The 26993-nt window shown below is 48.6% G+C and overlaps 1 protein-coding gene across 9 annotated transcripts in view; it reads right to left on the bottom strand.

Annotated features, from left to right (window-relative positions):
• The window catches only part of EGFL6 (EGF like domain multiple 6), a 71806-nt gene that overhangs the window by 8438 nt on the left and 36375 nt on the right, over positions 1 to 26993 (bottom strand). For 6 of the 9 annotated variants that reach the window (XM_045471251.1, XM_045471252.1, XM_045471243.1 and 3 more), the window contains exons 2-9: positions 24761 to 24873; positions 19674 to 19766; positions 15131 to 15250; positions 11928 to 12047; positions 8893 to 9027; positions 7007 to 7129; positions 3930 to 4256; positions 2781 to 2861 (exon numbers count right to left, since the gene is read on the bottom strand). In XM_045471251.1, coding sequence (XP_045327207.1) covers positions 2781 to 2861; positions 3930 to 4256; positions 7007 to 7129; positions 8893 to 9027; positions 11928 to 12047; positions 15131 to 15250; positions 19674 to 19766; positions 24761 to 24873 — 1112 coding nt within the window. Of the gene's footprint in view, positions 1 to 2780; positions 2862 to 3929; positions 4257 to 7006; positions 7130 to 8892; positions 9028 to 11927; positions 12048 to 15130; positions 15251 to 19673; positions 19767 to 24760; positions 24874 to 25058; positions 25276 to 26993 lie in introns of those variants that run through there. The other 3 variants (XM_045471247.1, XM_045471248.1, XM_045471250.1) reach the window with 2 other exon arrangements.

The raw sequence follows: 26993 nt of genomic DNA, 5'->3' as shown, positions 1-26993 counted from the left end.
AGAATATAGGCAAGAGTTTGTAAAATTTGGGCCAGAAAATCTCTCCTACCCAAACGAACTAGTGCAGACCTTGTCAGATCCTTCGGGATAATCTGCGGAATGCTCAATTTCTCTGTGTGAGGGTATTCTCTTGCTGGAGCATGCTCGGATCAAGCCAGGCAGATCAGAATACCAGGAAGCTATTTCCCCAGGAAAACCCTCAACCACGGATGGACAGGTGTTGGTGGACAGATACCGCAATTTTCTTGCCTTTGGGTAAGACCATAAGTCCCTGGAATTGAACATGGACCTGAAGTCAGATTGGAATCCAGGCTCTCTCTGGTCTTGCAGAGGTTCCAACTGGGATGGAGGTCCAGTGGCCACAGTGGTGCCCTTCCCTGCTTTTATGGCAAGCCAGGAGTACCAGGGAATTAACACCCTCCTGGGAGCAGCCATTAATCATTGTCAGATGGGAGATGGTGTATGAATACCCAGCTCTCTTGTCCTCCAATAGGACAACTCTGAGCTGTGTGTTCTACACTGGCTTTCAGAGTTCCCTAACGGGATTGAGCTTCAAGGGGACTGAGTTCCCCAATGGGACTGAGCTCCAATGGGATTGAGTTCCCCAATGGGATTGAGTTCCCCAATGGGATTGAGTTCCCCAATGGGATTGAGCTCCAATGGGATCGAGTTCCCCAATGGGATTGAGCTCCGATGGGATTGAGTTCCCCAATGGGATTGAGCTCCGATGGGATTGAGTTCCCCAATGGGATTGAGCTCCGATGGGATTGAGTTCCCCAATGGGATTGGGCTCCAGTTGCCACCAGTGAAAATTTCTTAATAACACACTGTTGATTGCCTCCTTCTCGCCCCCACTCCCCAAGCATTCTTTCCTGGGACCGCCTCCCACGTAAACCACTTGCACACAAATTCTGTTTCTGGGGAATCCAGCCTAAGACAGCACCTTAGACAAGAGTGGTGCTTTTACTCCAACCTCACACATGAAAGCAATGAGATGTTCTAAGTCTCAGGGACTTGCCCAAGGCAAATAGCAAGTAGAAGGGCTGGGGTGCCCACCGAGTCTTCCAAGTGAGACTGAGTGCTCCAAGGGACCTTACTCAAGGACCTTTGACGATTGAGTCAACTTCACGTGTTTCATTAAGGATCATGGAAGAAAAAGTAAAATAAGAGACCTGGTCATTCTGGGGATCCAAAGGGGGTCAATTTAGTAATGTCACTTAGCAAGTGGAGAGCTGAGCAGAAGCAGTTCTAAGCACCCGGAGAATGTAGCTAATTCCCTGAGCTATGAAACATTTTCTTCCCAACCAGGAAAATGGATAATAAGATGTTTGCTGCAGAGAAACTTAAAAAAAAAAAAAAAAAAGAACATTGAGGGGTGCCTGGGTGGCTCAGTTGGTTAAGCGTCCAACTCTTGTTTTGGCTCAGGTCATGATCTCATGGTCTGTGAGATCGAGCCCCGCATCGGGCCCCACACTGACAGCATGGAGCCTGCTTGGGATTCTCTCTCCCCTTCTCTCTGCCTCTCTCGCTCAGAATAAATAAATTAAATTAAAAATAAAATAAAATTGAAAACAGAACATTTAGGGGAAATATGGAAGAAAACAAGATGCCTGTCGGAGCTGGGTCACTAGCCTTTGGAGAGGTTTTAGTAGAAGCTTCTCAGATTAAGTTTGGAGGACTGAACCAGAGAGGCTCTACCTTCATGGTGGAGATTCCTATAAACCAAAGGGACCGAACCGGAGAATGTACTCATGGGGTAAACACAAAAGGCGGTCAAATTAGCACAAGCTTAGGACACGCACAGCAGTAAGTAAAAGAGAGTTTGCAAAGGGGAGGGAAGATCGATGCATGAATATTTATGCCAAATAAAGGGATAAATACAGAAATAGGCTTTCCCCTGGTGTCTGTGTAGAGATGCCACGTATAATTTGTCACAGGTAGTCAAAGTGCTAAAGGGACTCAGAGGAACCCGGGATCACGCCTACGAGATTCCTGACGATGAGGCTCTGTTAGCCTGATCACAAGAATGGTCCCAATTTTTACCCCTCCCTGTCTCCACGCTCTTTGCAATATGACGTTGTAGCACCTTCCCCAACTCTCAAGTCCCGGCCGGCCTTGGGACTTGCCTTGGCCAACAGAATACGGTGAAAGTGATGCTGTGGCCGCTCTGAGCCTAGCCCTCACAAGGCCTGTGTGCTTCCACTCTCTCTTGGAACCCTGCCACTGCTTCACGAGAACAAGCCTGGCTGCCCCGCTGGAGGATGAGTCACCACATGGAGCAGAGCTGAGACAGCTCTGTTGTCCCAACTGAGGCCCCGGAGCACAGCTAAGATCGGCCAAGTCACCGAGTGGGACCAAAGCTGACTGCGGACCCGTGGGTGAGCCCCCCCAGACCAGCTCGGATCAGCAGAACCACTCAGCCGGTTGACGGACTCATAAGCAAAAATAAACAGCGGCTGTAGGCGACCGAAGGTCTGGGGTTGTCTATGACGCAGCACTATCGTCCGGAATTCAGTGCATGGTCATTTTCAGGTTGTGGGCCGTCGGGTGTTGAAGTTGAAGCAAAGGGGTCATTTTCATCTATCTTCACACATATACCATGTGTCATTCGCGGTGTCAGGTGGGCGTGGTGGAGAGAAAACAGCCTTCCTATACTGTCGTCATTGGTACTGACCCCGTAAGGACCTACTCTTCGTACTGGCACTGTGTCCAGATGTAACGATTTTTCCCTCGGGGGCTTAGGAATGAAGCAGTGATTCATAAATGAAGGTATCAGTTACCTTTGTGTTCCAGCCTGGATGTGACAGCTTTTCTCTGGACCAGAACCAGACCCAATTCACCCGCTGCGTTCACCTTCGGGGCTAATTAAGAACACTTGGTCAGTTAAGAAAAGCCCTGAACCCTCGCATGCTAAGGAGGTGTGAATGAACGACCGAGCACAGGTTTATCCTGTTATTCTGAGTACAGACTATGTCAGAGCAGACTTTCCTGAACATTCCCAAAGCATTCACACTGGTTCCAGTTTCTGTGTCTAAAACATCGTTTTCCAAAGATGACCTAAGCATCTACACTAGTAACATGCCTCTTCTCACCCGGGTTTGGAAATACACTCTTGAGATTTTCGCTCTCTATCCGAGGAGACAATGCCATCGTTATGCTAGTTCTTGGATAAGTGGGCCTGGGTCTGCTTTCCATTTGGTTAAATCCAACAGCCATGGAGCCAAGGGCAGACAAGGCAAAAAAAAAAAAAAAAAAAAAAAAAAAAAAAAAAAAAAAAAATAGGGGCAGTAACAAATGCCTGGTGAAAATGAAACACCAAGTTTCCGCCTGGGGATGTAGGGGAGAGGGGGTTATATGGAAACTGTCCTGGAGGGGCTGAGACTTAGCTGTGGGCTCTGCACAGCAATGGGTGAAAAGGGCAGTTATCCAGTTCAGGGAGAAAATTTAAGCTCCTCTCTAGAATGTTCCCCTCTACAATTGTCATTCTGGCTTTTTAACCTGTAACCTCACAGCTGCGAAATTCCCCTTGCATCGAGAGGGCAGGCCGAAAGTGCCTTCGAGAAGTAAAAAGGCAGAGCTTGGCAGATCCAGCTGGACCCAAGGTCTCTCTGGTCTGGGGGTGTGCAGCATGGCCAGCCAGGGCAAGCGTGCTTACTTGGCTGGGAGCGGAAAGAAGGTCTGCATCAAACAGGAAGCCCCCCAGGGAAGGGGAAAGGACTTAACCTCCTTGTTTCCCACAGCAGCAAATACGATTTGGGATCTGCAGGGGATGTTCATTTCCAGAACTTACAGAGAACCCCGCTTCTTTAGAATCAGTACCGAACCTTAGTGTTACGGCAGGCACGAAGCCGTCTTTCCTTCTTTCCCTGCCAGGAGAAATCACCATTCGCTTTTCATAAAATGTGTAAAATAACCAAAGTGTTACTCACAAAACACATCTCCTCGAAGGCTTTGCTCCCGCTCCACGTGGTTCTTCAGGGTTTTCTCCTTTCTCTTCTTTTCCTCGAGCCCCTCTTTCTTTCTCTCTTCATTTCGGTTTTTTCCTCCATCAGAGTTCCTACCTCTGGAAACACTCTCTTCAGAGTTGAGGGGCTGCAGGTTGACCTCAGGGGCAGGAGTTCCAGAAGGTTCTGTGGTGACATTTTTGATTTTTATCTTCTTTTTCATGCTGTTTTTGTGAGCCAGCAACTTCTTGATTCTGTCTTTGATGGTACCAGGGGCCGTGAGGACTTCCTTCACAGAATTTTCCGGGATCACTACAATAACAACAGGTGGGAAGTTTCACATTGGCTGACAATTAGGTCACTCATGAAAAATGGAGTACAGTAAATGAATGCTTCCAGAATCAACCCACAGGAGGCCCTACTGCTTGATATTTTAATATATATATATTTTTAAGTAGGAGCCATACCCCACGTGGGGCTTGAAATCATGACCCTGAGATCAAGGGTCACGTGCTCTACTGACCGAGCCAGCCCTGAAACAAGGATTTGGGGGCAGGGGGTTTATCTGAGAGGTGATCCCTGGAGGCAGAAGTGAGGGGAAGGAGGAAAACAATGTAGAACACACCTCAGAACTGTCCCATCCTGTGACAATTTAGGGGTATTTATCCAGACTCCTGGCCCCCACTGGTTGAGGGCTGTCCTTACAAAGGGGCTGAGCGGCACTCTAGAGAAGACGCGCGGCCACAGGCAGACAGCCCACTGCCCTGGGGCTGAAGATCTGCGTGGAACTGTCCACCCTGCCGTGTTGAAATCAGGGAGCAACAAGGGACTGGGGCCTAGCTGGTCACAAGCTGGACAGGAGGAAATGGAGTTTGGAGAGGTTGAGAAAAATTTATCGAAGGTCATAGCCAGTAGGGGGCAGAGCTCAGCGTGAGATGCAGGCTTTCCTAGGTCCTGAACCTCAGCTGTTGACCATTACACCAAATGGCCCACAACAGGTGAGGCTGGAAGACAAGCGTTCAGCTTTGGTGGCACGAAGGAGCCCTTGACCACGATGCAACACAAAAAGCTGATCTACTCCACGTCTTCTCTGGGGGCCTCTCCAGGATATGGCATCCCTCCTCCCGATCCACCCGTGCATGTCCTACACGGGCCGTCGATCTTTCTCTCTCTCTCTTTGAGAAAGTTCCAGAAGGAGATCACGAGCACGTGTGCACGGGATCGAGACCCGAGCATTGTGTGGCTGGAGACCCAGTGGCTGTGTAATCCCACCTCCAGCCCCGTGCAGGAATCCCTCGGAGAGCCGGGCCTGGAAGCCTGAGTGGCGGAACACACGCTGGGCAGGGCTCCCGGCTCCACTCCCAGACACCTGGCCATCATCTGGAAGACAGAACATGGCCTCCACCCAGCGCTCCCAGTCCGCTTTAGGAAGTCACTTTTCTTTCACATTCCTTAAATACCTACGGGCACCACGTATACTTTTCCATACTCTTTGTTCCAGACGAAATGCTGTCCAGTTCTTCTGGCGGTTCTGCAGAGAATTTGATTTCTAGACTCATCCTCCTTGACCATGTTCTTTGGCACACACTCTCGTCCAGCGGCACTCAACCACGGCCCACCGGGGTACTGTGAACTTTTATGGCTGTGGGGCTCAGTGTCTATCACGGTGCGGACACTTTGCTTTTGGCCACCACGGAGTGGCCACTCCGCTGTGTCACCAGGAGCACTGGCCATAAAAGGACACGGGGCAGGTCAAGGCAGAACTTGAAGCCGTACGTGTTGGAAGACGTGAGAACCATGCTAAGGGGTATACAGGACAGTGGAGTCAGGGCAGCGAACAGATTGAGGCACATGATGGGCCAGTGCTAAAATGGACCAGACCAGGGGTGCCCGGGTGGCTTGACGGTCGGGTGTCCGACTTCAGCTTGGGTCACGATCTCACAGCACGTAGGTTCAAGCCCCGCGTCAAGTTCTGTGCCGACAGCTCGGAGCCTGGAGCCTGCTTCGGATTCTGTGTCTCCCTCCCTCTCTGCCCCTCCCCACTGGCACTCTGTCTCTCTCTCAAAAATAAATAAACATGAAAAAGAAATTTTTTTTTTAAATAGAGAAATAAAAGGGACAAGACCCGAGGGATAAACCTAAGGGACCTCAGACGTTATGAGACACTTTCGCCAGGACGGTGACTGCAATGTAATCACCACCGGCCTGTCTTGGTAGACGTTCCGGGTTCTTATGGTCCTTTCTAGTTTGCCAGACACACAGCAAGACTATGTATATTTTGCCCCTACTCCCAAGTTGAATGAACGAAGAGCTGGTGTGCGATTGTCCCTGCTTCTTTCCCTGCCTTGACAAACCCTAAGGGCTCCAATCCGTATTGTGGTATCACAGGACGCTGGGGACTCTATCAGCGTGGCTCCCTGAGGGACCACATGGAGAAGAAACGTCGGAGAGAATACACCGCCGAGGGCAATGAGTGTCACATTTCATGGTTCTACGTGTGGTTTGTCAATTTGAGATGTTACCACCTACGCAGTAAGGAATTCACCAGCAAGAACAATGGGACTCTTTGCTAAACGTGTGAATCTAGGTTTGAGGATGACCGATAACGTGCCGTCAGCTTAGTCCGACTTGCTTTTGGCGGTGTATTCTGGAAGAAGTTCTGACTCCTGTGGTCAACAAGCTTGTGGTTCTAAGCCCCTGACGTGTTAGGACTGCTTGCTACTGTGCCATAACCTGCCCTCTATCGGCAGGTAACATGGGCCCAGGGCCATTTGTCCTTAAATCTTCTTTTCGGTCGTTGAGAGTGCGTTGTGACCAGACAGAAATCCAGGACCTTTGCTGCTCTGTAAGTTTTAGTGGCTACGACTTCAGTGAGTAGTGAAGATGTGGTCCAGTTAGCAGAGAAGTCAAGGCTGAGTTAGAGTTGCCAAATATTGCATGCACACGTTATCATACGTGCAGAGAGAGAGAGAGAGAGAGAGAGAGAGACGAAGGGAGAAAGAAGAGAAGGAGAGAATGCTTTACTGAGAATAGCTAAGACGCCATGAGCAAATCCTACTTACCGGAACACTGAAGGCCATTGCCTCTGTATCCCTGCTTGCATTTACACTTGAAGGATCCTTGGGTATTGAAGCAGTTGGCATAGAGGCTGCACGGATGGGTACTCCCAGCACATTCGTTTATATCTAAAAAAATGTGAACGTTCCCGTGAACAACTCTGCGGCTGCCGGGCTTTGCTAAAAGCCCGACTATCCCTTACACTTGAGCAACCCCAGGGCCGACCCCTCAACACCTGCCAACAAACCACGTGGGGCCTGAGAACCGGGACGCCGTCAAATCTCCCAATGCCTGGCTTTTGCCCGACGCCGGTACGCAGGGAACTGGGGGGCCCCCCGCACCCCCAGCAACCTCGACTGCTTATCACAACTACTGAAAGCTGGAAGATGTTTACGTCTTTTTCTGCACGTTTTCATCTGTCTAATTCCAAACTAAATAACGGCATCAAAAAATAAATTCTACATGTGGAAGGGCTCGGAACTCCTAACCAACAGAGGAGAAGGGGGGTTATGAACCACTGACATCATCTAAACTCCTAGACATTTTGTTCCAAGGCTGCCAGGAGCAGGGCTGGGCTGGTCGGAGCTCGTCTGCTGGACCGAGACCAGGAAAGTTGGCCGAATTCCACCCAAGTGAGAAGTTCATTAGCCCTCTTCTGCATCTGACTTGCTATCCACCCTTTGGGAGACCTATGCACACAAAATAGCCCATTGTTTTTAAGTCAGCCACCAAAGGAGCCCAGATGCCAATCTTAATCCTTTAAAATCACAAGATGGGTTTCTTCTGGAAGCTCTCCATGGGAATTCCCACCCTGTCCAGTGGAACCGGCTAGGGATCCAGGAACGGGCTACTTCTCAGGGACACAGCACCACTGGGTTACACAGCTGGATGGGTCTGCGGCGGGACATGGGGTCCAAGCCCACGAGCAACATGGCTGTGACGAGCCGGTGAAGAATGGCCTTTGTGTTTGAAAAGATCTGAGTAAAGAGCTGGGGAGTCTTCCTAAGACGGTTCAAAATGCTGGAGCCAACGGTGGCCACGGCGCGGTCACACAGGACACAACCTGGGACGCTCTGCATGTGGGGTTGAAAGAAATCCCACTTTCCCCCAACTGTGAGCTTTCCTGTCGCGCACATGTTGGCTCCACGTGTTACACGAATAGGCATCTACAGGGAGCCCAGATCTCCCTTCACCGAAGGGCAGGCCCCGTCCCCCATGACATCAAGGGCAGTGTGGATGCACCCAAGGTCCCCAAACACCGTACTTTACTCGCTCGTTCGGACTCGGAATCCCTTCACTAAGGGCCCAAATATCTTCTTTCACACAGATCAGGCCAAGAGCCAACTGAGACCAGAATCTTATCAGAGAGTGGCTTCGGTGACCTGGAAAGGGAACATCTTAGGCCATTTGGAGCCTGAACCATGAAAGGGGCCTTCATCTTCTTTACACCTTTGTCTAAGGCCACCCCCAGAGGGAACTGTTATGAATAGATCACGGAGATCAAGCTCAAACAGGCCTTTTCAGGCTTCCTTTTGTGCTATATTGTTTCCATTTTTAGGTATGTAGCTGGAAAGTCAAAAATTAGAAAGAAAACCAGCCAAATTTTTAAAAAACGCACAAAAACCATCTTAAGATATTTGCCCCCAGAACAAACGATACCCGCTGAGGTCCCTTACTTTTGACCTTGACTGACCTGGCTTCTTCTAATTCATCTCATCAGACATTTCCTAAAAGCCAGAAACAAAACAACGTGACTTCTTCTGTATTGTTAAACTGGTCAGTACAATAGACTGTTCAACTAATAGACGGAATCGACCTCAAAATATCCGTAGACGACGGCTATAGGTTTGGGGGGGAGAACAAAAAGGGAAACGGTGCGACCCACTCTTACCTACACAGTCATAGCGGCCACGGACATATTTCAGTTCAAAACCAACGTGACATTTGCAGTAGTAGCTCCCGAATGTGTTCACGCATCTTCGATTGTAAGGGCAGACAGCTTTCCCAGAGGCACATTCGTCGATATCTAGGACGAAGAACCAGAAGGCGTCGGCGATAGCCAGAACGGCACTTTCCCTCCAAATCACACCCGCACGCACGCACGTGAGCCCACACGCACAGCAGTCTCTCTGATTATTCTGCCAGCATCATACCCTCGGGAGGTGTTCTCAGCACACTCACGGCTCTTCCTCTTACGTGTTTCCATCACGTTGTACGTCCCGTCTTAGAGACATTATCTCACGGCACTACTTATATTCACATCTGTCCTGGTAGGCCCAGGCTCTTCTGGGGCTGGGAGATGCCTGGCCCTGGGGACATATACACTACAGGCTTGGTGGCTGAATTACTACCTTTCCAGGTATATAGACCGTGTAGCGAGGTCATGACCTAAGCCGAAGTGGGACGCTTAACCGACGGAGCCACCCAAGTGCCCAAGATGTGGTTTCCTGAAACTGCACCTAAACAGAAATTGTGTGATGATGCAACTTCAGCACACAACAGGGTCCCCTCCTTTCCTTGTGAGTCAGGTCACCGAGGGGCTGGCGGCAACGCTGAGCAAAATAGCCAGACTCCGGCTTTGCGTTCACTATCAGATCGAGCAGATGGTGTATGTTGTTCATTTGGACCTGTGGTGCATTCTTAAAATACTAAAGAAGTGTCGGACTGATCAAAACTCATTTCTCAGTGACCACTTTTGTGCAGATCAGCTTTCCCTTCAATAAAAAAGGCACCCGACAAATCAGAGGTGGTGACAATTGCCTTCAGTTTGGTCAAGAATTAGCCTTGTCATATACATCTTAGTTCACCAAAGAACGTTAAACCCGGTGAATGTAACTAAATGGGATGACTCTCAAAGAACAGGGCCAAAATTGTAATTTTACGGGGATTTTAAAAAAAAGATGTAACTGCTTTAGGTAACCTGTTTGGCGGAACTTCCTAAATGCAGCTTATCAAGTTAGGTACATTTAGAATAAACGTCCAACACCTTGACTGAAAAGTATTTCTACTGCAGTCAACAAGTAAGAATATGCTTAATTCTTTATTCTTTATTATATATAAATAATATAAATATATAAATAATATATATAATTTAATTTATATTAATTTATTTTATTATATATTATATATATTTATTATATAATAAATAATTTATTATATATAATATAAAATATATAAATAATATAAATATAAATAAATATAAATATATATTTATTATTTATTATTTAAATAATAAAACAAAGGGGCGCCTGGGTGGCTCAGTCAGTTAAGCGTCCGACTTCGGCTCAGGTCACGATCTCACGGTTGGTGGCTTTGGGCCCCGCGTCGGGCTCCGTGCTGACGGCTCGGAGCCTGGAGCCTGCTTTGGATTCTGTGTCTCCCTCTCTCTCTGCCCCTTCCCTGCTCACGGTCTCTCTTTCTCTCTCAAAAATAAATAAATGTAAAAAAAAATTTAAGTAAAAAAAACCATTAAGAACCCTTTCAATATTCTGATTTGGTTTGAGATCCCTTATTAATGCTGTGTGCTCACTTGCTCTAAATACCGTGTATCTTTAGTGCAATGTAAGTACAGATCCAGGAGGATATACAGTTTGGTTGCTGAATGAATACAAATCCACAAGGGAGCTAAGGCAGAAAGTGTTGCATCAGTCACTGAGGGTGCCCTGTGGGTGCCCCACCCATCGCCCCTCAGCACTCAGCTACCTGCCTAAGGCCGTACCTGGGGCGTTCTGCAATGACCCTTATCCGGGCTGGGCTGGGCTGGGCATTTTGAGTCAGTGTTCTGGAGCCACTCCCCCATCAATAAACTTGACGCATAAATCTGCCCCCCCCCCCCCCCAGTTGCTCTGGAAGGAAGGAAAATGCGGAGGCAGCTCTCCCAGCCTCCTGGAAGGGCACAGATGTTTAACCGGCTCATTGAACTCACCCTGTGCTAGGGTCTTCCCTTCCCTTCTCCCCTCCTCAACCAGCATTCCCTGAGATCACCTCCCAGATCAGCTACTTGCTTGGGGTCAGCTTTTGGGGACCCAAGACTAAGACACAAAATAAGACCAGAGAGAGTAAGAGCCCAAAGTTCTAATCCAGTGACTTGACTAAATTCAAAGTTATAAATGATGGCTGTCTCTCGCCCTCTAATATTATGGATTTAATTTGTTCACCCCTCCAAGCGGAAATGATTTTGGAATACTCAGTTCACATAATTTAGAGCAACCTTTAAAGACCACGAGAAATTGGTTACTTGCTAACTTAAACAGTGTACAAGGGATAGACTACTCTCAACAGTTTTAGATCTAAAAAAAAAAATAAGTAAATACATTAAAAACAATTTTTTTTTTTTACATTTTATTATTTATTTTTGATAGAGACAGAGCGTGAGTAGGGGAGGGGCAGAGAGAGAGGGAGACACAGAATCCGAAGCAGGCTTCAGGCTCCGTGCTGTCAGCACAGAGCCCGACGCGGGGCTCGAACTCACGGACCGCAAGATCATGACCTGAGCCGAAGTCGGACGCTCAACCGACCGAGCCACCCAGGCGCCCCAGTAAACACTTTTTTGTAGGAAAATATTAGTTAGAACCCAAAAGGGAGTCCAGTGGCCCTTGGGATTTTATCCATTGAATGGCAGTAAGTAGGTTTCTGTGAGATGGTGATTGAAGTGAAACATACAGGGTAAATGTACTAAAATAAGATGACCTGTATCCTTTTTTCCACTATGACATTAGACAACCCCCAAATAATGGAGAAGTGTGCTTTCCAGCGTCCTAACGGGTGTCTAGAGTATATGTGGCTGATGGTCTCAGACATGGGCATAAATCTGTACTTTCAGGAACTTTCGGTCTAGTCAACAAGCAGACTGTGATGAGTGAGAGAGAAGGAGGTCAGTAAAGGGGAAAGGAGGAGGAGTGGAGGCCGGCCCTCCTGCTGGGCTACCTGTACAAACTCTTCCATTCGGCGCCAGGCGGAGCCCCGAGGACGGACACAGACAGCGAGGCCCTTCCTCTGTGTCTTCGCAGCTGTACTGGCAGCTTGTCATGGCACACGTCCTGGAGTCTGAAAACGTAGGCAAGGATTAGCCGAGGTGATAAAAAGCACTTACTGAGGAACCATCTCTGCATTCTAGGACATTCGGCGGGACACCTGCAATGTATTATAGGATAAGCACACTGTCTGAGACCCGAATGGAATCTGGGCAAGGGTGGCCTCTTGGTGGCCCCCACGGTCTGTTCTGCGGGCCGGTGTATTGAATTTGATCGTCTTTTGGTCGGCACGTCCCCGGCAGTTACCAGAGACTGCATCTTCCTCTCCTCTCGCACATTCTAAAGTCATTTTTAAAAAAAATGTTTATTTATTTTTGACAGAGAGAGAGAGAGCCGGAGACACGGAATCTGAAGCAGGCTCCAGGCTCCGAGATGTCAGCACAGAGCCCGACGCAGGGCTCGAACCCACGAACCGCGAGATCGTGACCTGAGCTGAAGTCGGACCTGAGCTCAACCGACTGAGCCCCCCAGGCGCCCCTCCTCTTGCACATTCAAATCACTCTTTACGTCACCCGGCTGGCGTCGCTACGCTGAAATGCAACTTCTGATGGAGATGATCAGTCTTGAGTAATTACGGCAAACAAAAATCTATCCCTTGTACACTGTTTAAGTTAGGAAGTAACCAGTCGTTCACATGGCTGTATTAAAACATGCGGCAAATAGGACCGATTGGCTGCCCGAAAGCCATCCTGGATGCCTTTTCCTCTCGCCACTACTGTCGTAAAGGCTGGAAAGCCAGTTACGTGTCTTCATCCTGGCTTCCTCTGCAGCAACAAAGGGTGGCCATAGGACCCAGCCGTGGCCAAAGAGATATACAGAGAAGTCTCCTGGAGGGAGTGGGGCTTCCCCAAACATGCTGCTGCATGACAAAAAGGGACAAGGACGAAAGAGTCATTCACTCACTGACATCACTCCCCTTTGTCTAGCACGCCTCAAATGCGTGTGTGATACCTGGAGCTGGGGCAGCCATCCTGTGACTATGAGGTCACAAGCATGAGCATAAAATCCATATCCTGAGGATGGCAGAGATGGGGTCCTTGCCGAGCTGTTCTAGAACTGTGTGCCTCCCGTTTTTTCAGTACCTGAGATAATTGAGGTGGATTTTCTGGTTACTTGTTGCTACACGTAACTTGTCTCCCATAAATGCATTTCCCTAGCACAGGCCTACTATGTATGGATCACGCGTGTCTACTATAGGCAAGTATGGTGAATATACTCCCTTTATCCACCATGGGCATCCGTAACATGCCCATCACTCAGCGGGACAAGAGAGACTGCCAGGAACCAGGTGAAATAAAATTAGGAAAGAGGTCCAGGGCTCCCTGGACACTCTGAGCTATAAACAGGGAGGCACAGGCAACAGCTTCCATATACAGAAATAGACAAAGAGGGTAAAGGATACATACACAGGTCAAGGTAATGTAACAAACACCCACCAATGGTAACATTTCTAGTTTATACTCTTTTCCTCTTGAGTCGCCTCTTAAGATTAGTCTTCAACATTTACCTAATTCTATCTTTCCGTTTGGGAAAAGATACCTTTCTTGGCACTGGTTAGGCTTTTCGTGGAATGTTTCAGAAACATCCATTAGTATATATCTATTTAAAAGTGTTGGGGCGCCTGGGTGGCGCAGTCGGTTAAGCGTCCGACTTCAGCCAGGTCACGATCTCGCGGTCCGTGAGTTCGAGCCCCGCGTCGGGCTCTGGGCTGACGGCTCAGAGCCTGGAGCCTGTTTCCGATTCTGTGTCTCCCTCTCTCTCTGCCCCTCCCCCGTTCATGCTCTGTCTCTCTCTGTCCCAAAAATAAATAAACGTTGAAAAAAAAAATAAAAAAAATAAAAAAAAATAAAAAAAAAAATAAAAGTGTTAAGTGATCACTGTAGAAGCCTAGATGGTAATTCCCATGATGGGGTATGGAGGGAGGTTCTGACAAAGTTCTATTTGGTAGGTGTTACAGGGTTATTCTCGCCTTATGAGAATTCATGAAGCTACACATAATATAATATATAATATCATATGGATATATATATGGATGGATACATATATATATGGACATATATATATGTGGAGATACACACACACACACACACACAAACACACACACACATACTTGTCTTTGGTGGGTTTAATTTATAATACTAAGGATTTTTTTTTTAAAAAGACTTTGAATGTCTGCTTTATCTCTTAAGCTTGCTTGCCAACAGAGGATCTAGGTGACTGGTGGTATTGGGCGTTTTGCCAATCTCCCGTCAGGAGAGCAGCAAGCCACGCGCTAACCAGGACTGTGACACTGTGGCAAAGCCCCGGATGGGCTAGGGAGTCCTAAGACTCTGTAACCACGGGGAGCTAGCAGAACACCTAAGCTCCAGGTTTGCTGGGGACAGCAGGACAGAGCAAAGAGAGATGGGAGGGGGGAGGAGGGGAAGAAGGGAGGAGGGGGAGAGGGGAGGAGGGCAGGCAGGCAGGGAGGATGGGTTTGCCTGTCGGCTGTAACATTAAACCGAAAAACCTTCCTTCTCAATAAATGAATAGATGTCCTCTCACCCTCCCACGGGACATGGGTTTCTCTTTATCAAAGAAGGGCTTTTCTTTTCAGGAATGTGAATCGGAATGTATTCCCAACAAGAGTCACTAATCTTTGAGCATGGGGCAAGGGGCGTGAGAAAGGCAGTTGGTGGGAAGAAGATGGGAAGTGGGTGGAAAGAAGATGTCCCAAGATGGAATTTCAATGTATCACCTTCTCAAGGCAATATGCTCATTTTCAGGAAGAAACCCCATACAACCCTGCAGATAGAGATATGTAAGTTCTTTTTCTTCCCAGTTAGCTGTTTTCTTTAAAAAGCCAGTGTCCAGAAGAGGCAAATCCAGAGAGACAGAAAGCAGGTTAGGGGCTGTGGGGGAGCTGGGGGAGGAGGAGTGGGCAGTGATTGCTGATAGGCACAGGGTTTCCTTTTGGGGTGATGAGGATGTGGTGACGGTTCAAATGGTGAATTTCACGTTTACTTGTTTTACCACCTCCCCCCCCCCCCAACTGCTCAGATGGCAAGAATCTAGTCTCAAAGGATGACGGAGAGCAGCCTGGCTGTTGAAACTTACTCGCACACGTGGCATCCGGCATGAGCACGTGGCTGCTCAGGCAAAAGCACTTGTAGCTCCCGTGTGTGTTCACACATCTGTGTTGGCACGGCCGGGGTTTTAGTCCACACTCGTTCACGTCTGCACGGGGCAGGGGGAAAAGGGAGAAAGGTTAACCGGATTGGGAAACATCAAGATGTAGGATTGGGTTGGCCTCCCTGGCCCCCACCGGTGGGGGGTGGGTACGAGGGGCAATGAGTCGCCTCTTCTCCAGTCATCATGAAAACTCCATCCTGAAGGACGAATGAGCGTGCGGAGCGAACAGGAGGATCACGCGCCATCGGAGGGGAGGCAGACGCGCACAACCACTGTGGACAACTGTTGGGCAGAATCTACTGAAGCTAGATACAGATTTACCCAAGGACCTAGCAGTGCCTCCCCTGGGGAGATCCCCAACAGCAACATGGATATGTGCCCACCAAGAAAACACGTGCTAAAATGACGACAGCACAGAGGCTGATATATACAGGGCTTGAACTCATCAACGGTGAGATCATGACCTGCGCCAAAGTGGGGCGCTTAACCAACTGAGCCACGCAGGCGCCCCGACAATAACACTATTCTTAATCGCCCCAGCCTAGAAAGAATCCAAACGTGTCCCAACAGAAGGAACACTATATGGCAACGAGACTGGACAGAGTACAGCTACAAACACAATGGATGAAGCTCACAGACGTGAGAGCGAGTGGAAGAAGCTAGGAGACAAACAAGTACATTAAAAATCAGGCAAGGGGCGCCTGGCTGTTTCTGTCATTAGAGCCTGCGACTCTTGATCTTGGGGTGTGCATTCGATCCCTACATTGGGTGTAGAGATTACTTAAAAATAAAATCTTTAGGGGCGCCTGGGTGGCGCAGTCGGTTAAACGTCCGACTTCAGCCAGGTCACGATCTCGCGGTCCGTGAGTTCCAGCCCCGCGTCGGGCTCTGGGCTGATGGCTCGGAGCCTGGAGCCTGTTTCCCATTCTGTGTCTCCCTCTCTATCTGCCCCTCCCCCGTTCATGCTCTGTCTCTCTCTGTCCCAAAAATAAATAAACGTTGAAAAAAAAAATTAAAAAAAAATAAAATAAAATCTTTAGGGGCACCTGGGTGGCTCAGTCGGTAAAGCATCCGACTTCAACTCTGGTCATGATCTCACGGTTCGTGAGTTCGAGCCCCGCGTCGGGCTCTGCACTGACAGCTCAGGGCCCGGAGCCTGCTTTGGATTCTGTCTCCCTCTCTGCCCCTCCCCACTCATTCTCTCTCGCTCTCTCTCTCAAAAAGAAATAAAACATTAAAAAAATTTTTTAAAAACTAAAAAATAAATAAATAAAATAAAGACGATATGGGAGGGAAATAATACGATCATGAGGAGAGGAGCTTATCTGTGGAAATGTGGTCACGTGGGTCCCTCATAGCTTAACTCCTTGAAGGAAGATACAGAAAGGAGAAAAGAACCAAGTTGTACCTAACACCAAAATTCAGCAGGGCAACAGGCAAAGCGTATCCTTGAAAATAAAGAAGTGGGAATTGGAGAAAGCTGATGAGACATAATGGGAAACCCAGAAACGCCCCATCACTTGGCCCTAACTCAGGTAACTCACGCGTCACTTGGAAGAAGCATTTGGGGGAAAGACGGCATAGTGGAGGGCTGAGGCCTGTCACCATTACTGGATACATCCGGGCTTTGATCAGGCCACCCTGGGGGGCAGAAAGGCTGTGGGGGGGAGACAGACAGTTCCAGACCTGAGCCGACTAGAGCACTCCCTCGACACCGATATTTTACTGGGAATCGAAAACCAGCATGAAAAATCTCTTCTCTATTCCAAATCTCTGGCGGAGCCATTTCGATACAGAATCCAAGACACGAGGGAGAAACAGGTTTTCTGGCGCGAGCCCCTCCGGTTGAGGGACACTGCTGCATGACGACTTAGAAGAGCACGATCCGTGACGCACGTCTCTCCAGCAGGTGGACACGGGGGTAAGAAGCACCGTAGGGCACCGGCCTCTGTGCTGGGGGTGGGATGGAAGAGGCTCAGAGGTCCCCGCAGAGGCCGCAGGCCTGGCAGTCCCCTCGGCCTGCGTAGCTAATCTCTGGGCTTAGCAGCAAGGCCTGGGGATGGCGGAGTGGGGTGTGCCTGCCCTTCTCTGGGATGCCACCTGTCCATCTGGAACCCCGGTGGCCTGAAGGACAGCTCAACGTGATCTGTGGCTCTTTGCTCAACCGCTTATAGGGCTGGGGACACTTTCTTCAGGCCAGGGTCTCTCAGCCGCAGCACTGTTGACACTTGGGTCAGAGCATTCTTCGTGTGGGGTCTGCCCTGTGCACTGGAACATGATCGGTAGCATTGCTGGTCTCTACCCACCAGACGCCAGTAGCACCCCCCCCCCCCAAAATGCCTTCAGACACTGCCAGATGTCTTCGAGGGGGAGGTTCCCAGATTCAGCAAGTAAAAATACGGGATGCCCAGTTAAAATTTTATTTTATTTTATTTTATTGAGAGAGAGAGAGAGAGAGAGAGAGAAGCAGGGCTCACCCAAAGTGGGGCTCGAGCTCACCAGATGAGGGACTCGAACTCACAAATCGTGAGATCGTGACCTGAGCCAAAGTCAGACGCTCAACGGCTGAGCCACCCAGGCGCCCTAAGTTTGAATTTTAGATAACTAATACTTTTTAATTTTATTTTTATTTTTTAAAATATTGTTAATGTTTATTTATTTTTGAGAGAGAGACAGAGAAAGACAGAGCGTGAAGGGGGAGGGGCAGAGAGAGAGGGAGATATAGGATCTGAAGCAGGCTCCGGGCTCTGAGCCATCAGCACAGAGCCCGATGCAGGGCTCAAATTCATGAACGTTGAGATCATGACCTGAGCCAAAGTCGGACATTTAACTGACTGAGCCACCCAGGCGCCCTAATACTTTTTTAGTATACCTATGTCTCGTGCAGTATTTAAAACGTTCATACACTATAAAATTATCTGTTGTTTATCTGAAATTTAAATCTAACTTGAGATCTCTATTTTATCTGGCAACTCTTTCTGGGGAACAAGATTGCCCAAATTGAGAACCACTGTTCTCATTATTATAAATACTCTTTAATATCCTCAGATAAATAGCTTATGACAAGTCACAAAGTATCTTTTTAAATACGCTAATTATAATTAAAGATATGCATGTCGGGGCACCTCGGTGGCTCAGTTAGTTAAGCGTCTGACTCTTGATTTTGGGTCAGGTCATGAGCTCGAGCCCCACGTTGGGTTCTGTGTTGACAGCGCAGGGCCTGCTTGGGATTCTGTTTCTTCCCCTCCCGCGCGCTCTCTGCGTCTCTCAAAATACATAAAGTTAAAAAAATGTGCACGTCATTCACCCCGACAATTCTATTTTCAGACATTTTTCCTACAAAAATACTCAAGGGTACAAGGATATGCAGAGACTGACATCCGATTTAGTATTGCTTGTAATGGTGAGAAATTGGAGACAAGGTAAATGAGAGCAGTTAAATAAAATCTTTTTTACACAAATGATAAAAGCATTCGCATCGGGGCCTAGGATACAGCCTTAAAAAGCACGAGCTAGCTCTGTATGCACTAACATGCAAACTGGCCCACGAGAAACATTCCTGTCTGCACCATCACAGAAACAGATCACAGGTGCTCAGTTCGGCACTCCCACTTAAAAAATGTGTTTTTAATTTTAATTTTTGAGAGAGCGAGAGGGGAGTGTGCACGGGGGAGGGGCAGTGAGAGAGGGAGACAGAGGCAGTGAGAGAGGGCTCACGATGTGGGGCTCGAACTCACAAGCTGCAAGAGAACGACCTGAGTGGAAGTCCAATGCCCAAGGGATTGAGCCACCCAGGTGCCCCACTCCCACTTTTTCATTTATATCCTTTTGCATCGTTGGGTTGTTTTGCTTTTTTTTTTTCCAATAAAAATATGCATTTGGTAGCATAAAAACACAATGAAAATTGTTTTATGTATTTATTTCATTTTTTTAACCATTTTTTTAAACGTTTATTTTCGAGAGAGAGAGAGAGAGACAGAGAATGAGCAGGGGAGGGGTAGAGAGAGAGACACACACACAACCTGAAGTAGGCTCCAGGCTCTGAGCTGTCAGCACAGAGCCCGACGCAGGGCTCGAACTTACAGATCACGAGATCATCACCTGAGCCGAAGTCGGACGCTCAACTGACTGAGCCACCCAGGTGCCCCACAATGAAAACTGTTTCAGAAGAGAAAAATTGTTTAGAAAAAAAAATATTCTAGAGGCCAAAAAAGGCCAAAAAAAAAAAAAAAAAAAAAAAAGGCCTTTTGTCTGGCATCTTAACAAAAAGATCAGAAAGACTTTTACATTTTTCTAGAAGAGATGAATTGAAAAATCTAGTCCTGAAACCCTTTTCATTCTAAGACTCGGGTTAAGTCTACAAAATCCCGGGCACTGTCCTGTATCACAGAGCCCCCCGCAATGATCGCATTGCTTCTGAAAGCCCCGGGGAAAGGTTGGTACTGGGACCCTGGCTTGTGGTACTGACCTTGACTGCACGTCTTTCCGGTGTATCCCGGGAAGCATCTACATTTGTTCGGTCCCACGCACTCCCCGAACTTGCATCCAGGTTCACACAAAGCTGTGGAAAGGAAAGGCGTTTTGAGCAGGAGTAGATTGCACAGAGAAATGCACGTGTGTCACGCTCAGCAGCCTTCTGTACGGCACAGAAATCCGGGGGGCCGTAGAGAGGATGATGTGCTGCTCCCTCTCGGGTCTGTTTTCCCCTTCGGGATGCTGGGGAGCCCTCTGCCTGTGAACGAGAGCACTCGCCCTGTCCCGCAACCCCATGAACGCAAGCTTTTCCAAGTTTATCCTCACTTTGCTTAGCCTCGCCAGGCCTCCAAGTGGCATTCCAAGATCAACAAAGCCTCCCAGACCACAGCCAGATAGGTTTGCATCTAAACACAAAAACATTTAATAAAAGAAGTATAACATGGGAGCTGGAAGAGAGTCCAGAGTAATTCTAGGTCAAGGTCCTCCTCCTTTCTGTGCAATATCACAGGATATGCTCTGTGCTGACTCAGCCGTTGCCCAGGAAGGCTACCTACCTCCCCTCTCATTGATTTCCCGGCTCCGTAGGTCTACCTCTAAGCACGCCTGTTCCCAAAGACCCCAGCCTCCTCCCCCTTCACCACAGACCCTGTTCTTTGTTAACGTCCACATTTATCTCCCAGTTACCCGGACTCAAAATGCCAGTCATCGCTATTATCTCTTGTCCCCAAACCAATCCGTTGCAACATCCTATCCCTCCTTTTCCACCATCATTCCTCGAACAGGTCTTTATCTACCTAAAGGGAACCACGCTGCCCACAGATGTCTGGGACATTACCCTGCACCCGTCTGTCTCCCACTTCTCCCCGCCACAGCCCTGTGACCAAGTGCTTGACTAGCATGGGGTCTCACAGCCTAGCCCCTGCTTTGGGGGCAGGACAAACTCGGTGGTGGGGTTAAAACTCGAGCTGCCCGGGGATCAAGCCGAAGGCAGACTTCTCTCGAAACCACATCTTTGCCTGGCTTCTTCCCCTGCTTCCCGGCTCCCTTACAGATCTCTCCGGAGAGCACCTCTCAACAGATTGTTTGTCCAGGAAGCCCCCTTACAGGCTCTGCTCCTAGGAAATCTGATGTCAGATACGACATTAAGCCGATATTCCAGAAGCACAGCTCTGATCATGCCAGGCCTTGTGCAGAAGTCACCAGATATTATGAACTGCCTCTAGAATACAGTATAGGTACCATCACCATGGCCTGGCTTCATCTTCATTCATTCCCTTGGCCTACTCTGTTCCCTAGACATAGGCAACCCTGTGGTCAAACAAGATTGCCTACTCTTCTCTAAATCTACCCTTTTCTGGGGCGCCTGGGTGGCTGAGTCAGTTAAGTGACTCTCTGGCCCAGGTCATGATCTTGCGGTTCATGAGTTTGAATCCCGTGTCGGGCTCTGTGCTGACAGTGCAAAGCCTGCTCAGGATTCTTTCTCTCCGCCCCTCCCCTGCTAGTGCACAGGTGCTCGCAATCTCTCTTGTTCTCAAAATAAATAAATAAACATTTAAAAATTAATAAATGTGGGGCGCCTGGGTGGCTCAGTCGGTTGAGGGTCCGACTTCGGCTCAGGTCATGGTCTCACAGCTTGTGAGTTCGAGCCCCGCGTTGGGCTCTGTGCTGACAGCTCAGAGAACGGAGCCTGCTTTGGATTCTGTGTCCCCCTCTCGCTCTGCCCCTGCCCCGTTCATGCTCTCTCTCTCTCTCTCTCAAGAATAAAAACATTAAAATATTTTTTAAAATAATAAATCTACCCTTTCGGCCTCTTCTCACCCACAGGCACCCCTTTTTCACCCTCCAATGGTTAATATCCTCCTTATCCTTCAAAGACTACTTTGCATGACCTCTGCTTCCAGAAGCCTTCAGGGGTTTCTCTGGCCATGTGTGAACTTGAGAATTCCACAGACCTCTGGCGGGCCTCTCCCATGAAGCCGATCAGGTACCATCTTATTAAATAACTAGACGTATATTTGGTTTCTATCCTTGACTTGCATCTCCTATCTGCTCCCAGTGCCTTCAGAACACAGACGCAAACATTCATCGTTGGTCCTCCCGCCGCGCTTAGCGGTGTCGTGAACGTGTCAGACACGCAAACGGTTCTGAGTCGTAAGTAAAATAAAAGGTGCAGAACTCTGACCAGGGCAACCTTTTATGGCTCTGAACAAATCACAAGTGAGAAGGTCAGGAAAAAATGCTTCCCGGCAAATTGCTTTCACTTCTGGAGACAAAAGAGAATTCTGCTTTCCAGCGCCTATTTTGTCATGGATGCGTTCTTGGAGAGGCAGCCTTAAGTTCAGATGTTAGGAAAAGAAATCTGTTACTTTTTTGAGCCTTGAATACCTCTGATGGCTCCCTCGAAAGTTATTTTCAACGTGGGCCAGAGAGGAAAGCCAGGCCCAGTGCCAAATAGAACATGAGAGAAATGGTGAATAATATCCCCGCTGCTCTGAGGTCAAAGCTTCAGCAAGATGTTTTCCATTTACAGTGACTTCGGATCTGTGATTCGAACAGCCAGGGTCCAGCACAGGGAAGTTTGGTTTATGTCTACAACGGCCTGAGGTTTAAGTGTCCTCCAGCTAACGTTCTTGTTCATCCTCCCTAGATTCCTCCAGATTCTCAGTGGGAATGCGTTCACGGACAGCTCTCAGCTTCGTATCTCAGCGCGCTAAGTGCCGTACATTTGAAGGGTAACGATGTCGAGCTGAGCCATCCCGCCAAGAGCTAGAAAGTGCCAGCGTGGAGTCAGGGCCTCTGGAGGAAGGGACAGACAGATGGAAGTGACTCCCAGGCTGGGGTGTGACTCGGCTTGTTCAGGACGTGCGTTCTCGCCTCATTACCATTCAGCCCACACTCTGGCTTGGGAATCAGAGGTCTGGCAGTCGGGGGCTAATCACGCTGTTATTTGGTGCTTCAAGGAGATGACTTTACCGTCAAGAAGGACCATGCAAATTGGACGTGATACAACACGGATTTCAGATACAGAAATCATCGCAATGCAATACCTGAACCTTGGGCTCGGGCAGCGATGGTCCCCCCGGCTTGCCAAACACGCACAGTGAGCATTTCGCTCGAACCCTGTGCACGTGCTCTTTTAACATCTTGCTTTAAAGCCTCTCCCGCCTGTGGTAGTACATTGTCCACAAAAGCATCGAGAACGTGACCGGCTGGCTGCGCCACGGCCAACCTGCTCTGATTTAGGTACAGAACAGACCTTATCGCCCTCATTTATTCACCAGAGACGTGTCAGTTTTATGGCAGTAGGTGCTGGGGTTTGTGCAACTGTGAGAGATTCCAAAGCATGCGCTCCACGTGGTTTTTGCCCCTTTCCACCTGACTGGCTTCAAATAAAAATGTGCTGTGTCTCGAAAAAGAATACAGCAACGTTTCATTCCTGCATCACCTGGTGCTTTCGGGGACAGGAGAGTTACTGGTCCTTTCCGAATCAAGGGTGATTTATGACGTATTTTCTACGCGTGCCAGGGAACGAGCATATTCTTCGATGCTTACTCTCCTCATCCTCTGAAGCAGGGCTTAATCTCTCCACATGGAGGAAGGAGAGCCTCAGCCGGCTTACCCACCTTGCCCAAGGTCACAGACAGCATTCTGAGTTCTCAGGACAATGTCCTTGATCGGGACACTGTAAATCCTGTCAGTGTGAGGCCCCACCCTCTTTTTTTTTAATTGACAAAGCCCCAGGAGAATGTTCTAACTTTACCGAGGTGGGCAAGAACGACCTTCAACTATTTTTCTGGTATCTTTATACTCTTATCATCTTGGCACAAGGAGGCTGATGGCGAGAGTTGTTGCATAATAATGAGCGGGTAGGAGCATTATCAGTGCCTTCCAGGGTTTTATAGATCTCAGTTATTCTCAAGTTCTGTCTTCACCTGTGGTCTATCTGGCTATTTCTTAACCAGCTAGAGAGGAAGAGTTCAGGGCAGAGACAGAAGGAAGGTAGTACTGTTAAAAAAAGCTAACAGTTTTGCACCTTACTTTTATAATCCAGTTGTGTGTTTATCCTACTGAAGAGATTAAGGGCTTTGGGTTCAGGTATAGCCACCTGCTAGGAACATGGGGACCATGAGACCAGATTCCTGCCCTGAAGGAATGTACCCCCAGTCAGACAGTCAGCTAGGAGGAATGTGGATCGGATTCTTCTTCACTGTGACTGTGGGTTCTCATAGACAGTCATACAAAACAAAGAGGGGCTTCTGGGTGGCTCAGTCGGTTGAGCGTCCGACTTTGGCGGACATGATCTCGCGGTTCGTGGGTCCGAACCTGCGTCGGGCTCTGTGCTGACAGCTCGGGGCCTGGAGCCAGCTTTGGATTCTGTGTCCCACTCTCCGCCCCTCCCCCTGCTCGTGCTCTCTCTCAAAAATAAACAAACATAAAAAAAAATTTTTATAAAAAAAAGAAAGTGACATAAAAGTATGCAAAGCCTCGTCCTCCCTAGCCCTCCTGAAAATGATCAGAGGCCTTTCTTGGGAGTTCCTCACACATGGTCTGAGAAACCGTATCCAAAGCAAGTTACGGTTCCTTAGATTGAAATCCAGACAAAAGGATCAGAAAAATACTTGAAGTGTTTACCTATACGCACCTATCTCTTGAAATACCTAGAAACAGGCATAATGGACTTTAAAAATGTGAGTAACCAAACCATGAAGTAAATGACTTATTTTCTGGTGTGTAATTGGAGCCTACTGGTTGGATGATTCATAATTAACAAGTAGATTTCATTAGCGATCAATTGGAACAATTATAACTAGAAGGAAGTATACTGGCCCGTTTGAGACCAACAGAAGTAACTCGCAAGACCCCTCTCCTAAAGCAAATCCTGTCTAGAATGAAGGTAGCAGCCACATTTTGAACGGGAAAACATCTCACAGGAACCCGGACCCTGGGTACAGATATTTTCGTCCCTCTGCTGGGGAACCCACTGACAAGTTGGCGACAATTTACAGTGTCACAGGTAAAAACCTAAGGACACTGGCCTCATACTCGAGCACAGGGTGGTCTGAGTTTTTATAAAATTACCTTCACAGCCTCCCCTGCTGTTCCTTCTCCAGCCATAGCAGCAGGCCAGCTTAGTTCCGTAGCGACAGAGCCCGGGCTGCGGTGTGGACGTCGACAGCCCACGATCCTTTGCACTGTGGGTCAAGAGCCACCCGTTAGTACTGAGAAAACAGAAAGGGCAACAGAGACCCTTTCCTGCTAGTCAATGAGCAGGAGAGATGACAAGTACCTGGTGAGTTTCAATAAACCCGCCCTAAGGGCTAAATTAGATTCTGAAAACATCAATTTCAGGTTGCCAGCCTCTGCCACCATCCCTTACCAGCCTTCCCCGATCATAAGCGCCGTCCATTTCTTTCTTCTTCAGGGTTAAAAGAATTGAGTGACATAATCTATAAAATGAGGGCGCGTGAGAGGGGCCCAAAGTTGGTCTCTGGACACTCCGCGGTGCCAATTTTCCGCTCCAATTCCTCACAGACACAGTGGCGATCCAGGTCTGTGTCTGTTTCGCTGCCGAGGGCGGTAATGTGACTCCCCGGCCCTGCCGCTTTGTCCCAGACAAGAGGGCTGCATTCACCCCACTGGCCACCTGGGAACCACTAGACAAACTGGAATCTCCACACGCCACAGGCAGTTAAGAACTGGAAGGGCTCCAGAGACCCTTTGGCAAAGCCCTCTCATGTCACACATGAGGACACTCCAGCCCGGGGTGGGGGTGAGGGGGGGACAGTCATGTGCCCAGCAGAGCCGGGTGTCGGGGAATCCAGCCCGGGGCGGGTTCTTGGTCCAGACCGCCTCCCAGAAACACCATTTGCTACACTCCTTAACTGTGGAGCAGGGAGTGGCAAATGTTTCTCATAAAGGGTCAGATGGTAAATATCCTAGGCTTTGTCATAAATACGGTCACACGGTCTCTGAACAGGCACAAAAGCAGCCAGACGGACAACCGTAGGCAATAGCACACAGGTGCGCATAACTGGGTTCAAGAAACTTTCTTTATGGGCACCAAAACTTGAATTTAATACACTTTTTGCGCGCCATGGAATAGTCCTCTTCCTTTGGTTCAGCTTTAACCACTTAAAAAGATGCAAACCACTGCTGGCCCGCGGGCTGGAACTTGCCGACCCCTGATCCGGAGACCGGAAAGAGCGAGCCCGGCCATCAAGCGCCCCTCAGCATTCTGGGCCACGAGTGAAGCTCGCCCACATTTACTTGCCTGCTGACCTAGTGTCGGACAGGGTTGCTACCAGTTTCTGGAAGAAAAGACTGGAGCTGTGTATTCTGTGGAGGGCTGGGATGGTTTCCTCCCACGTGTTAAGTACAACGTAAAACGTTTCCCGGGCTCTTTAACAGACAAGGAACGCACGCGTTACCACCTGCTTTCTGCTGCACGACTGAATTCTACGCGATAACACCTTAGTCAAGGTCGGGAAGTTACACAGCCTTGCGGTTTTCCCTTGTGGTCTGCCTCTCCCACCAGCCTGGTTCTTCCGTCAAGAGCCACAAAGATACGGTCTGGGACATTTCGTTAACCGAGAACACCGAACGCCAGGATGCTTTTAGTGTTTAATTTTTCTTCAAGGGGACTTTCATCTTCTGCTGAAGTTAATTTGATGGATTTGTAAGTCATTCGCTCGACCATTTAGAACTGGGTTTTTCAACCTCTACGTGGCAGACGCTTTGGGCCAGATACATCTTTGCCGTTGGAGGCTGTCCTGTGCAACGTCCCTGGCCTCTACCTACACACGCCAGAAGTGTGTGGGTTACACACCCACCTCTCCAGGTGTGGCAGGCGAAAGTGTCTCCACACATTGCCACACGTCCCCTGGGGACAAGACTGTCCCGTTAAGTCCCCCTGCAAGTGAAACCTTTACTCAGCACTTGCGATATTGCGAGCACTGTCTGAGACACATAGAGTGATGAAAATAGACCCACTATTTTCTCTCTTAAATTCCCAATCTATTGTAAACAGATATATTGCAGTCGAGGACAGCATGGTAAGTGTCCTTTGCGATGCTTTCAGAGCTCTGACCGAGAAACAATACAGTCACCTGTCATAATCTGATATGGATATTACTAACAATTCTTCAAGGGATCCCACAAACTTTTTTTTTTAATGAAAGAAAAAACTTTTAAAGTTCACTTACTTATTTTGGGGGAGGGGGAGGGACAGAGAGAGAGAGAGAGAGAGAGAGAGAGAGAGACAGACAGAGAATCCCAAGCAGGCTCCACGCTGTCAGCGCAGAGCCCGACGTGG

This window comes from Leopardus geoffroyi, chromosome X (assembly GCF_018350155.1).
Source record: "Leopardus geoffroyi isolate Oge1 chromosome X, O.geoffroyi_Oge1_pat1.0, whole genome shotgun sequence".
NCBI lineage: Eukaryota > Metazoa > Chordata > Mammalia > Carnivora > Felidae > Leopardus > Leopardus geoffroyi.
The sequence above is the reverse complement of the archived record's forward strand: the minus strand, read 5'-3'. Positions and strand labels throughout refer to the sequence as shown.